The sequence below is a fragment of the Dasypus novemcinctus genome, chromosome 24 (genome assembly GCF_030445035.2).
Source record: "Dasypus novemcinctus isolate mDasNov1 chromosome 24, mDasNov1.1.hap2, whole genome shotgun sequence".
Lineage (NCBI taxonomy): Eukaryota > Metazoa > Chordata > Mammalia > Cingulata > Dasypodidae > Dasypus > Dasypus novemcinctus.
In genome coordinates, this window is record NC_080696.1 from 52,607,710 (window position 1) to 52,621,718 (window position 14,009).

The 14,009-nt window shown below is 38.9% G+C and overlaps 1 protein-coding gene across 1 annotated transcript in view; it reads left to right on the plus strand.

Annotated features, from left to right (window-relative positions):
* Positions 1-8,319, plus strand: part of ARFGEF2 (ARF guanine nucleotide exchange factor 2) — a 135,486-nt gene extending 127,167 nt beyond the window's left edge. The window contains exons 37-39 of the mRNA XM_058287202.2: positions 2,147-2,285; positions 3,911-4,028; positions 4,598-8,319. Coding sequence (XP_058143185.1) covers positions 2,147-2,285; positions 3,911-4,028; positions 4,598-4,774 — 434 coding nt within the window. The 3' untranslated portion in view covers positions 4,775-8,319. The remainder of the gene's footprint in view (positions 1-2,146; positions 2,286-3,910; positions 4,029-4,597) is intronic.
* Positions 8,320-14,009: the final 5,690 nt, after the last annotated feature.

A 14,009-nucleotide genomic window follows, 5' to 3' on the forward strand; every position in this document is an offset into this window, starting at 1 on the left:
AACATGGTTATACTAAAAATATATTTACAAAGAACAGAAAGCATTCAGATATTTTCTGAAGATTTAAGGGGTTCTTTGATTCTACCTTTTCTCTCTCCCTTCTGCACTTCCAAAAATAAGTACATAAATCCTGGTGGTGAGTCCAGTGTTTCAAATAGGTACCTTTTTTGAAATGTTAATATTTCTCTAGTAGGCATGTTTTTTTATGTTCAACTTAAGCTACTTGCCATATGTATTTATGTTCTTTGAAACATGTGACTTTGGGTCTATAAGGATCACTAAAAGAAAAGGTTTATTTCTTATATGGGGAGGTTAAATTTTATGATGATTTCTCAAGACCTCTTTAAGTCAAAAGTTAAATAATGCAAGAGGTGTATTCTATAGGCATGAGTAAACTAAAGGGATTGCATTCTTTTTTTTTTTTTTTTTAAGATTTATTTATTTAATTCTCCCCCTCCCCCGGCTGTCTGTTCTCTGTGTCTATTTGCTGCGTCTTGTTTCTTTGTCCGCTTCTGTTGTCGTCAGCGGCATGGGAAGTGTGGGCGGCGCCATTCTGGGCAGGCTTCACTTTCTTTCGCGCTGGGCGGCTCTCCTTACGGGGCGCACTCCTTGCGCGTGGGGCTCCCCTACGCGGGGGACACCACTGCATGGCACGGCACTCCTTGCGCGCATCAGCACTGCGCATGGGCCAGCTCCACACAAGTCAAAGAGGCCCAGGGTTTGAACCGCAGACCTCCCATGTGGTAGACGGACGCCCTAACCACCGGGCCAAGTCCGTTTCCCGGGATTGCATTCTTATAGCACATATATTTACAATCACTGTATAAAAATTTTGGTTTTAAATGTACTATTTATTTATTAAGATTTATTTTTATTTATTTCTCTCCCCTTCCCCCCCCCCAGTTGTCTGCTCTCTGTGTCCATTCACTGTGTGTTCTTCTGTGACCGCTTCTATCCTTATCAGTGGCACCAGGAATCTGTATTTTTTTTGTTGCATCATCTTGTGTCAGCTCTCCGTGTGTGCGGTGCCATTCCTGGGCAGGCTGCACTTTCTTTCGTGCTGGACGGCTCTTCTTATGGGGCGCACTCCTTGCACATGGGGCTCTCCTACGCAGGGAACACCCCTACGTGGCACCACACTCCTTGCGCACATCAGCACTGCGCATGAGCCAGCTCCACACGGGGCAAGGAGGCCCGGGGTTTGAACCGTGGACCTCCCATGTGGTAGGCAGATGCCCTATCCATTGAGCCAAGTCCACTTCCCTAAATTTACTATTTAAGCTACTTTTTATTTTATCTGTTTTAAAGTTTGGTCCTCTCGGCAGCTTTTTTTTTTAAATTACATCTAAAACTTCCAGTTCAACAATATAGGTTTTTGGGAACCAGGTGACATTGTTATAACTATAAAAAATAAATTAAACTTATAACAGTAATGAATATGACAGTGATATCACAAAAGTCATCAAAATTGCTCACCGGCTTTCCAAGACTCTTAAAGTAGCAGTGAAGTTCCTATGACACGGGCAGTGATTTATGATTATCCATAAAAGTAGTGCTGCCATGTCAAAAAAAAAAGTACAATTTACAGTTGACTTGATCTTCAGCTTTGAAATTTTGCAGTTCTTTCTGTGGGAGGCAGGGCGGGGGGGTGTGTATGTTATGGAATTCTCATTATCTTGGACTTGGCACAAAAGAGACACTTTACATAATTTTTGTATTGTTATCCTTACTTTCATTTTCTCCCCAAATGTCTGTTTTAGCCCACAATTAAATGAATGTCTTCCCCGCCCAGCTTTAAAATAGCTAGATGATTTATGTCTTTACCTATAATGTTTTGGTTAAAAAAGAAATGTGATATTGTGAGCTGTTTGTACATCTCTGTGGCAGACTGGTACTGCTTTGTTTAATAAAATGTGCTCTTATGTGTGTTTGTGAAAAAATTCTTGCAACTTAGAAACATGCTAAAGTTCTTAAGAGCTATTACACTTGAAAAGAAGAAACAATGGCTTGATGTGTCACAAGGTAATGAACTGTATTAAGTTTTTGAGATGTTTCAGTATTTCTTAAAGTACCTATGCTAGGTTCCCTCATGATTTCTCAGCATTATCCTAGGAAGTACACTATTTATATGACTTTTGATCTCTAGGTTTCAAGGGCAAGTCTAAACCCAATCTTCTAAAACAAGAGACCAGCAGTCTGGCCTGTTGTTTGAGAATCCTGTTTCGAATGTATGTCGATGAGAACCGCAGGGATTCCTGGGAAGAAATACAGCAGCGACTTTTAAAGTAAGAAGGTTGAATTAAATTTCTTACCTGTAATAGACAAAATACATCACAACAATACTATGAGTTGAAAAAAAGAAATATGTCTACATGCGGATACCCTCGCCTCACAAACTGATCTCTTTTTTCTTTTTTTATTCGCTTGGTGACTGTTAAATTACCTTTCTTTTCTCGATGCTCTAAAGAGGGTTAGGCCTCGTTTGTTCCTTTCATACGTCCTTCTTGAAGTACCAAAACATGGCAGTGAATGTGCTCTGAGCTCAGAGAGAATAGATCTGCAGTGAAGTCCTGCCTTTGTCTGGAGCTTTGGGCAGATTACTTCCTCTTTTGAGACTAGGTCCTCTTTAGAACCATGTCAGGTCTAACATCTTATCATTCCTTCCTTCCAAGAGGAATGGAATTCCAAGGTGGAGCAACTTTGATTATGCAGAAAGGCAGCAATAGGGAAACAAAAGAGACCCCCAAACAGAAAAGTAGATCTTTGGCACCAGCTTCCTCGGTGTGTGTGCCAGGTGCTGATTCTGACCTCTTTTTACTCCTTTGAGATTTAAAAACAGTAACATGTGATGCAGCACTGCTGGTAGGTATGATCTTTCTAGAAAGCAGTTGGCATTATATATCAGAAGCTTTAAATGTCTCCCTTTGATTCAATAATTCCACTGTTAGGAAATCTATTTAAGAAAATATTTTAGAAATAGGAACAAGGATTCCCAAACAAAATATTTTTTGCAGACTTTTTTACAAAGAAAAAAAATTATAACAGCCCAAATGTGGAATAGATAACTAAATTGTGGTATATTCATCTGATAGAATATTATGTAGCCATTAAATGGAGCCATTAAATGAAGTTTTTAAAATATAATTTTCTTTAACATTAGAAAATGCTATAATACAATATTTGACTAAAAATAGCAAGATGCAAAACTATGTATACTTATTTTTAAATAAGTATTAAATACAATATTCAGCAGTGTTTTTTAAAAAAATCATAGGAAAGAAAAACTTGAAGGGAATGCCAAAAAATTGTTATGTGTTCCGTAGGATGATGGAATTACGAATATTTTTTTTCTCCTTTATAATTCTTTGTACTTTCCTGTTGTCTTATAATGACAAAACTAACAAGTCATAAATGGGGACAGGGAACAACTAATTAATCGGGACACTGGTGACTCACCTCAATTTAAATCAAGCTAAAAAAAAAAACAAACTACCTATATAGTTTCATAAAGTTTCTCTAAAGGGCATACATAAATGTTTTGCCATACATGTTGAAAGAAATAGCAATCATATGTGAAAAACGGGAAGCAGTGATATTAAGGGTGGACAGTAGGCTCTTCTGCATTTGGTTAGTGGCTTCTAGTGTGCGATTAACAAATTCTGCAAACATTGATTTATCCCTCAGCAGGCCTGAGCTAAGATTCACCATACTTATTTCATTTAATCCTCACAAGAGCGCCTTGAGTTTGGTACTATTATTTATCCCCATTTTACAGGGAAGGAAACAGTCTCAATGATTTGCCCAAGATGATACTGCCTGAGTGAGTGCTCAATAAATAATCACTGCAAGATATTTCTTCACTGAATAATCATGTGCCTGATGTTCCTTTCTCTTCCCCCTCTAATTCTAGTGTGTGCAGTGAAGCTCTTGGATATTTTATCACAGTGAACTCTGAAAGCCATCGGGAGGCCTGGACAAGCCTCCTGTTGTTACTTCTAACAAAAACCCTCAAAATAAACGATGAAAAGGTATAAACAAGTAAACTCTGATATATCCACTAGGACATAAGGTTTGGGTTGGCTTTTTTACTCAGAGTTTGAAAGTACTATTTTCTCAATTCTCCCAAGGATAATTATATAACTAGCACTATTCTAGGTGCATTGGAGGGAAATTAATTACAAACACTGAAATGCTTAAAATACTGGGGTTTTTTCTGTCACTGAGCCTCACTCTAGAAAGGCTGAAGTTTAAACGATACATGTTTCTGTTAGGAACTACTCTAGTCATTTTCAGTATGGGAGTGTTGGGAGAAGGAATTGAGGTTGTGAAACACTGGTTTGGACCAGGGAATTTGCTTTACTAAATGAAAGGGCTATTGCTTTTTGGTGACAAGCTATCCCCAAATAATTAGTTTTTGGAGTTCAATATAATTAAAAGGACTTTTCATTTGCAAGTTTTTTGCACCAACTTTCTAGGAGAAAGAAAAAGTATTAATATTGCAAAAAGTTCCAAGTGAGGTGAATTCTTTTGAAAAACTGATGCATAAAAAAAATGAACTATATCTAATTTTCTCTCTCTACTTTTCTCCCACCTCAAGTTTAAAGCACATGCTTCAATGTACTACCCCTACTTGTGTGAAATTATGCAGTTTGACCTTATTCCTGAGCTCCGAGCAGTTCTGCGGAAGTTCTTCCTACGTATAGGTATTGTGTATAAGATATGGATTCCAGAAGAGCCATCACAAGTACCGGGGACACTGTCACCAGGGTGGTAGCCCTGGCTCTTCCAGGCTACTGCTGCAGCTCTGCAGGACCGTCATCATATCACCTCGGACACATCTCTTGAAGTGTCAGGTCATAGAAACAGAGAGTCAGCATCGGGACTCTCAGAATGATCTGTATAAGGACAGCCTCTATGCTGGCCCCATCAAGGTCCCTGACTAAGGTGTTGTGGTATTTCATTAAACTGTTGCAAACCCAGTTAACACAGTAGGTTGGGAGTCTGTTTCATCTCTGTCATTCCATTTTAACTGATTGAACTGTCAAATCTGTCATTGCAGATGCCACCATTTTCAAGCAAAAAAGCCCCATGATTGGTTGTAAATGTTTTTTTTGTCAGAGGAAGTCGCTCTCCTAGAAAATACTGCACATAGATGTATAGGTTCATGATTATTAGAAAGTATGTTAATAAAATTTCTTGTAATGGCTAGCTGCCACCTAAAATATGCTGGGTTTTTTGTTGTTGTTTGAGTGTGTTAGAGAAGTTTGAGTGTTTTGTCAGTTGTGAGTCAGCTGTAGTTAGTTGGGAGAAATGTAGGGAAAAGAAGAGTTTTGTTTTTTTTAATGTCTGATTTTTAAAGTATTTTACAAAGAGATATTGAAGATTTGATTGAAGGCAGAATTTAGTGATAAAGTTAGAATTAAGAGCTTACAAGGTAAAAAAAAATGTAGTGCCTCTTGGCACTCCCTGTTTTAGTAACTTGGGGAGAAAACCTCTACAGGAAAAAGTAAATGATTTAATGAAGATGATTCTCTGTCTTTGAAGTAAGTATATGTGGATGGGTGTTAAATTAAAATTTCCAGAATACACTGTCCATCTCACAAACTCTGAAATCTAATATATGTAGTAATGAAAATAAAGTAGTAATATAACCAAAGTTAATTTTTATTTGAGTAAAACCTTTTTATTTTTACCTCAGAGTAGTGAGTATACCGATTTTAGTACCACTGCTTTGCACAGTCCCCATTAAAAGGCCCTCAAGCCAGGGACAGTCACTGTGCATGAGAAGGGTCACTCCTGTGAACCTCCCTAGATGAATGTCATGAGCTGAACCAGAGCAAGCCTGTGCTGTCGTGGGGCCAGCACAGATGAACTACGACGGTGGCAGGAGGGGGCATATGCCCAGCACTTCTGTTAATTTGAGCCTAGGAGGTGAATTCTTTATAATGGTTAAATTCTGGGGTCCTCACTTGGTGCAATATTCCTAACTGCAGTAAAGCTGAATTCTGATGCAGCTTATGTAAAAGTAACCTGTATATGGCCTGAAGCCTGCAAACCGTATATTTGGAAGCTTAATTTATTCTGAGTCAGCAAGTAAGAGAACCACATGCTTCATTCTCTGCCCTCTCATCTACTGCTCATTTAGAGCAGCAGTAAGCATTAGAAAAGTGTTATACAGAGTTATTAAAACATTCAGACTTCTACCTATACCCTTTTGTCCTATAAATTGGGTTGTATTGATGTCAACTCTGGTGCCTTAGAAGTTAGTTGTTTGAGAATATATCTGTAAGATTGGATGTTTTTTTCTTTATTAAGAAGGTGCTTTTGCTTACTCTGAGATTGATTTCTTAAGTTTTTTGTTGTTGTTTTGGGGTTTTTTAACGGCCTTGAGAAATGTTCGGCTTTGTCCAGCAGCACTCTACTTTTTCCTTTCCAAAAAAAAGTGTTTTAATTTCTCTACCAAAGAAAAAAGAGCAGGTTTAGGTTTTTACATTATTTACACACATTAGAGATGAGGAGTTACATAATTTAGCAGGAAGAGGCTATAGGAGAATATTTTACTGTGAATGGAAAATGTTAGCACATTTGACTTTGTCCTGGAATCTTTATATTGCAACGTGAAACCTATATTCTAAGGCTTATTCTTGGTACTATAGTTTGTCACAACCTCAGAAGGGTCATTTTCTCCATTGATATTTGTATTAAAATTATAAATGGGGAACATGCATGTTCATTCATACATCTTGTATACAGTAGGCCCCTGTGCAACCCCTGATTGCTGATTTTTTTCTTTCCTTCTGAGGTTCTCATGTGAAATTTTCTTCATTGAATATGATTGCAAGACTTTGCCAATGTTTTTCTGCCTTCTCTTTAATTTTTGTCTCCTCTTGGAAAATAGGAAATATGTAAGAGCATTTTATTGTTGAAACATTCAGGTTTGAATTTCTTTTTACCTTTGTCTTTTAAAATATTTAATTTTCTGAATGATGCATTTGAATTCTACCAGCAATGGACCTTTTTTAAAAAATAGGGTAATTTTTCTTGTCAGTAGACAGTGACATACAGAGGAAATGAAATCCTTTACCTCCAGTAATGAGCCATTCAGCCTAATTTTTTTTTTAATGAATAAATATTCTTTCTCATGGTGAACGTGGCTGTGCCATTCAAACACTAGTGCAAGGGGTGTGTGCAGCCCCACAGCACAGGGCCAGGCTGCTGTTTAATAAAGTTATGGAGAAGACTGAAGCATTTTCCAAGGCCTTATTTCTTTCTCAGAATGCTTAAGTTTTATTATATGTGCTGGATCTCTAGAGAAGTTTTTGTTACAATACTTCCACTTTGAGCAGCTTTGTTTTTCCTCATTGTCCGATAGGGAAAAATCACCAGCTTTGGCATCTTAACAGCAAACGGTTGATGGGAAGTTTTATTTCTAATATGTATCTTTAGAGTCAAATATACCTTTTCCCTGTTGCTCCTTGTACACAACCAAAGAACATATGTTATGGAAATTATATAATCTCAGAACACTTTCCTCTGACAGGTGACTTTTGTACAAAATGCAAAAAAAAAAAAAAACCCACCAAAACTTTTTTTGTTGTTCTTTTGTGATTATGACTATACATTATTAGTCTTTATAGTTATTAAAGGAACCTCCTGACAAATGTAAGTATTACTATCTCATTCAAATGTTTGTTGTTACGATGCAAATAGATAACTGGTTTAAAAGGAAGCTAGATCCTTAAAACTGCTTTTATGAATTCTGTTTTAATATTTCTGTTAAGGTAGACATGGCTTGAACTCACATGAAATCCTTGGAGTCTTACGATCAGCAGCTTTGAAGTTTGAAAATAAAAGAAACCAAAGCTGAATATTTTAAAGAATCAGTATATCTGGAATTCCTTGCTCTCAAAAAGATTAACAGATACTCATCAAAGATGTAGTTTTTCTCAGTGTTCTAATTTAAAAAAAAATTTTATCTGCATATTTGCATCAAATATTTCTTTATGTGCAAATGTATGTTTTACCTCTTTAAAATGCCTAAAAGTTAGTTAATAGCTACCTTAATTTGATCTATACACAATGATTAAGTGCATTTATTATTGGTAATTTAATGAAAAGCATTCCTTGTCCAATGGATGTATAAATTTTTGAAAGAATAAGAAGAATTATATAATATGAAAAGCTATGTAAAGTTTTCTATGTAAAAATATTATGTATAATACAGTTAAAATATCCCATGCTTTAATCAGGTGGTAAATCAATAAAGTTTTAAAAAGTAAAGCTGTTTTTAATATAGTGATTAAAACATGTCAAACCATAGTTTTGGGTTAGTTTGTTCTTATGGCAGTTTAAGTTTTTAGTTCTCAATTGGTGGGAAAATATGGCTTCTGTATTTAATGAATATATTGAATGAGAGAATAATAATTGTGAGATTTTAATTTTAAGTAACGTTTTTAATTCCCTTGAAAGGGGGGATATCCAGTTGGGAAAAGATTCTCATTTTTCTCTTGAATTTACCTTCACTGATCAATTTAACGAGTGGGTTTGTTCCTGAGTACAGACATCCACTCTCACTGTCATTGAGGGCAAGTGTGCAGTCCTGAGAGATGGAGGACGACTCACCAGGGTAGCCTACCAGATACTGAGTGGGAGGCACATTCTACAGTTCACACAGGGTACGCACATGTGGAGACAGTAAAATCTAGTATTGGCTTTACTGCCTCCAAATTCAGAATCCATTCTTTCACAAAATTTTCTGAACTTGTAAATTCTTATTCTATTAAAATATTTCACTGCTGAATTTGACCAATACATCGTCATCTTTATTGATTAGTGAAGTAAAACCTCTGTTCTTTGTGGTATTAAATTTAGTTGCTTCCAGCAAAGAACAATAATGACAGCCCTAAAAATAAGTAAGTAAATACATAGTAATTGGAAGTGATTTCAAAGAGTCTGTCTCTTCAGAGCAGATAGCACCTGGGTTTTATCTAGAGCGGTGGTTCTCGGCTGGGAAAGGCTGGTGGGAGAGTTGCTCTTGACATCTAGTGGGTGAAGGCCAGGGATGCTGCTCAACATGGAACAATGAGCAGGCCAGCCCTCACTGCAGAGTTTCTCAGCCTCAAATGCCAGCAGTACAAAGGTTGAGAAACCTTGAACTAAAGTGACTTCCTCTCTGTCTAACAAGGCTCCTTCAACATGGTGCTGTAGGGCCCAAAAGATATTTTCTGCTTTCTTTGACCTACTTTCTGTTAAAAAATGAAAAAGTCACTTCTGCTTACATATTTGAGAGATCTCATTTTATGAAGGAAGGCATGCTGGGATCACCCATGATTGAGAAAGGACTGGCTGAGCCTTGTTTAAGATGCTACTTCTGTGTTTTGAAAGATAATTTCAGAATTATACTGCATTTGTACCCTGTCAACATATTGAAGCACATTTTAGGAAAAATAAGCTTTCTTTTTTCATAAAGCCAGAGTGGTTGTCTGGAATTTTTGCAAACCTGTGTTTAATAGCCTGTTTTCCAGTTTAAGAAATCTGTTAAACTGTCGTTGAGTTAGTTATTTGTATCACATCTTAGGAATGCCCAACTTAGGGAATGCAAGTACATACCCAAAGCAGAAGAAGGAGAAGGGGTATGGTCTCCAAGAATTCTGGCAAAAGTGATTTGAGTAATTTAAAATAATGCCCTGTGGGCAAGTTACACGTACCACAGTACTGACGTTTGCTGGCTCTGAGGCAGAAATAAAAATACAGGTTCACATGCAGAAATTATAAACATTTAAAAGTTATATGTCAAGCTAGTAAGCTATTACACATAACTTGTTCTATCCTCTGCTTGATAAAGACACCTTTGTAATGACCTGGAAGGCCAGTTCAAAGGCTGGAATCTCAGACGAGTTCCATGCCAGAACACGGCCGCATTGGGCGAAGTGGCTCATGTTCAGCACCCTTTCTCTTCCCAACTCAACCATCGACCTGAACTGCAAGGGCCTCGCATGTTTGTGGGGACACCCCAGCTCCGTCCAAATCCTCTGCAAACACCTGTTAGCGCCCTCATCACCCTTTCTCCTTAAGGGTGCTAACAACCTCCTTGTAGTTTTTACTCAGAAATGACACCGGCAAGACGTCTCCACAGGCCCTGGGTAAGGACTCAGGGCTTTTGAGCAGGAATTCCAGTGTCCTGTGTAACTGGAATGTGGTCTGAAAGGGAGGGGAGGGAAGACGGGTTGAGCATACTTGCTTGCCTATGGCCTCTGCCTGTGGGGTGGGGGTGGCTGGATGAGGGCCAGAGTACAGCCCTCTAAGGCCCAAGAGCCCTCTTAAGGTCCAAGAGCCAAGGCAGGAGTCCCAAGGCTTGTCCAGGGCTAAGGCAGTACCACTTGAGAAAATGGAGGACTGGGAGCCATGGCAGGACATTAAATGATCCCAACAGCTAATGCTCATTGGGCACTTGCTATTTCCCAGATGGCTGTTTATGTTAAAAAAAAAAAAATATATATATATATATATATATATTTTTTTTTTTAAGATTTATTTCTCTCCCCTTCCCCCCTTTCCGATTGTCTGGTCTCTGTGTCCATTCACTGTGTGTTCTGTGTCCACTTGCATTCTCGGTGGCACCAGGAATCTGTGTCTCTGTTGCATTATCTTGCTGCATCAGCTCTCCTGGGCACCACTCCTGGGCGGGCTGTACTTATTTCGCACAGGGCGGCTCTGTGCAGGGCACACTTCTTGTGGCGGGGCTCCCCTACGTGGGGGACACCCCTGCATGGCACGGCAATCCTTGTGCATGGCAGCACTGTGTGTGGGCCACCTCACCACAGAGGTCAGGAGGCCCCGGGTTCGAACTCTGGACCTCTATGTGGTAGGCAGATGCTCTATCAGTTGAGCCACTTCCCTGTTTATGTAATATATAGATATAGATAGGCTCTTAAATACTCACAACTCACCCTAAGAAGCAGGTTACTTTTATTATCCCCATTTGAGAGACCAGAACATTAATAAGTTATAAGTAACTTGTCCAGATACACATGGGTGGCACTGAACCTCGGTAGTCTGCTCAAGTCCCACACTCTTAGTAGTATGAAAAAGGTTGATGATGAAGGGATGATAAAAGGTATGACAGAAATTGTTAATCAAAATAAAACAGGTCTAATAATTTTAATATCAGACAAGATAGAATTCGAAGAAATAAGCTTTTGAAAGGGTCAAAGAGAAATCATTTCACATTGTCAAGTGTAAATTTCAAGAAGAAATGCACAAACCTTTACTAATAACTCCGAAATATAGAGCAAAGGCAGTCTGAAGTACACAGAAACAATGACAAACTAGAAATGACAGTAGACTAACATACCATTCAGAAAACTTAAGATCAACAAATTTAAAAATGAGGACATAGAGGACATACACAGTATATTACCTACAGCTAACATCCTAGTTAGTAGTGAAAGACTGAGTGCTTTCCTGTTTGTATGTTTGGATTTTTTCACCACATGCATGTATGTTTAAAAAGAAAGGGAAAAAATTTCCTCCATTTTTAGAAGATAAGAAATAGCAGGAAGTGGATATGGCTCAAGTGATTGGGCTCCTGTCTACCATATTGGAGGTCCAGGGTTTGATTCCCATGGCCTCCTGGTGAAGGCAAACTAGCCCACGTGGCAAGCTAGCCCGAGCGGACAACTGGCCCATGCAGAGTGCCGGCCCGTGTGGCATGATGGCCTGCGTGGCACGATGGCCCACATGGAGTGCTGACCCACGCAGCATGCTGGCCTGCACAGGAGTGCTGGCCTGCATGGAGTGCTGACCCACGCGGAGAGCTGGTGCAGCAAGATAATGCAACAAAAAGAGACACAGAGAAGAGACAATGAGAGATGTAGCAGACCTGGGAGCTGAGCTGGCACAAGAGACGTCGTACCTCTCTCCCACTCCAGAAGGTCCCAGGATTGGTTCCCAGTGCCGCCTAAAGAGAAGACAAGCAGACACAGAAAAACACACAGTGAATGGACACACGGAGCAGATAATGCAAAAAAAACAAGGTGGGGAGAAATATATCTCTAAAAATAAATAACAATTTGATACTCCTCGATTTTAATTATTAATACTCTTCTGTGTCTCGGTGGGTTTATTTTGTTTTGTTTTGTTTTTGAGGTAGTGGGGCAGGGCAGGGGATTAAACCCAGGACCTTGTATGTAGGAAGTTGATGCGCAGCCTTGAGCCACATGGGCGCCCGAGTTGGTTTTTTTGATTGTTTGCTTGGTTGGTTTTTAGGAGACACTAGGAATGAAACCCAGGACCTCCCGTGTGGGAAGCAAGTGCTCAACCACTTGAGCCACATCTGCTCCCCACAGATGGGGTTTTTTTTGAAAAATTGATTTTACTGATACATACTAATAAAGCATATAATTCACCCAAAGTGTACAATTAACGGGCTATAATCACATAGTTCCACTTTCATCACTTCATTCATTTGAGCATTTTCATTAGTTCAACAATAATATTAGTTGGGTTTTAAAGGTGAGATCGGGCCAAAAGAAGCCTTTTTCTTTCCAAGGACAGTCAGTGTCTAGTTTCCCTGTGTCCGTAGCCTTTTGAATCTAAGTAAAATGTAAGATTATCTTACTCTTTGGGCATAAGGAATTTGTCTTTTCATGATGGCTTTCCATAGATTATTTTATCAGACTTTGGAAAGAATGAAAACTGCATGGTTGAGTATTCATTTCTCTGCTCAGCCAAATGGCTGAAGTATTTTCTTTGGTTTCCAACACAGTCTGTTAGCAGTTGTAGCAAACCCCAAGAGTATGTGTACATGTGGGAGGAACTCTAGGGTAGTCTTCAGGTGTCACCCATCGCCATGGAGAGTCGAGATGGATACTTAGCCCATATAGTTCTGGTGGCTGCAAATGGTGGGATGAAGAGTGTCCCTGGAGTTATGTCCATAGACATGATAATCTTGGTACAGCTTGAGGGCTTCCTGCAGACACTGGGAAAGATGCTAGACAGATACCAAATACCAGCCAGTCTCCTTGGGAACTGGCTCTCAGAGTGGGAAATGGTTAAGTCATTAAGGTCTTTCTCATACCAGGAGTGGAGGAAAATGTTTGATCAGGAATGCATGTTATGATAAGATGATGTCTTGTACTATTGCTGCATTGGTAAAAAATACATCTTTTTCACCAATATCCTGATAACATATCTTTCTCAATGACCTTCATCTTTTTAAAATTAGCAACTATTTATTGAGCAGCTACTAGGTGCTAGGTGCTGGGGGTATGACTGTTAATATGGTCAATAAGGTCCTCAGCCTAGTGTGTGTGTGGGAAAAGGATAAAAAACAATTGCAGAAAGTAATAAATGCTATGAAGAAGAGGAAACAGAATGATATAATGGAGGTAATATGGCCAGATAAATACAGGATGCCCAGTTAAATGTGAATTTCAGATAAACAAGGCATATATTTTTAAGTGTGATTATTGCATAGGGCATAAACTAAAAAATTATGCGTTATTTGAAACTCACGTTTGATAGGTGTCCTATATTTTATTTGATAAACCTGTCAAACTCTAAAAGAAATCTTATTGGTTGATGGGGGGTGGGGTGGGCAATTTCCGATAGGGTGGTCCAGGAAGGCCAGATTGTATAGGGTTTGATAAGGAGTTCAGAGATGTTGAAGAGTTTTACAAAACCTTATATCCATAATTCCTTCACTCAAATAGAGGAACTTTTTACATTTTATCCATAGGAACTGCTTTTACATGTAGCCAGGTTGCCTATGTAATTTTTAAAAATATACATTTACTTTTTAAAAAAGGTTTATTTATTTTTCTTTATTTATCCCTCCCTCCCCCAGATGGTTCTCTTGTTTCTCTGGTCGCCTTGTCCAAGAGGCACCAGAACCAACCTGGGACCTCCCACATGAGAGGGAAGTGCCCAATGGACTGAGCCACATCAGCCCCCTGTGCCCTTCGGGGTCTGCTGGCTTGTGGTATTTGCTTGTTGTGGTGGGAGGCGGT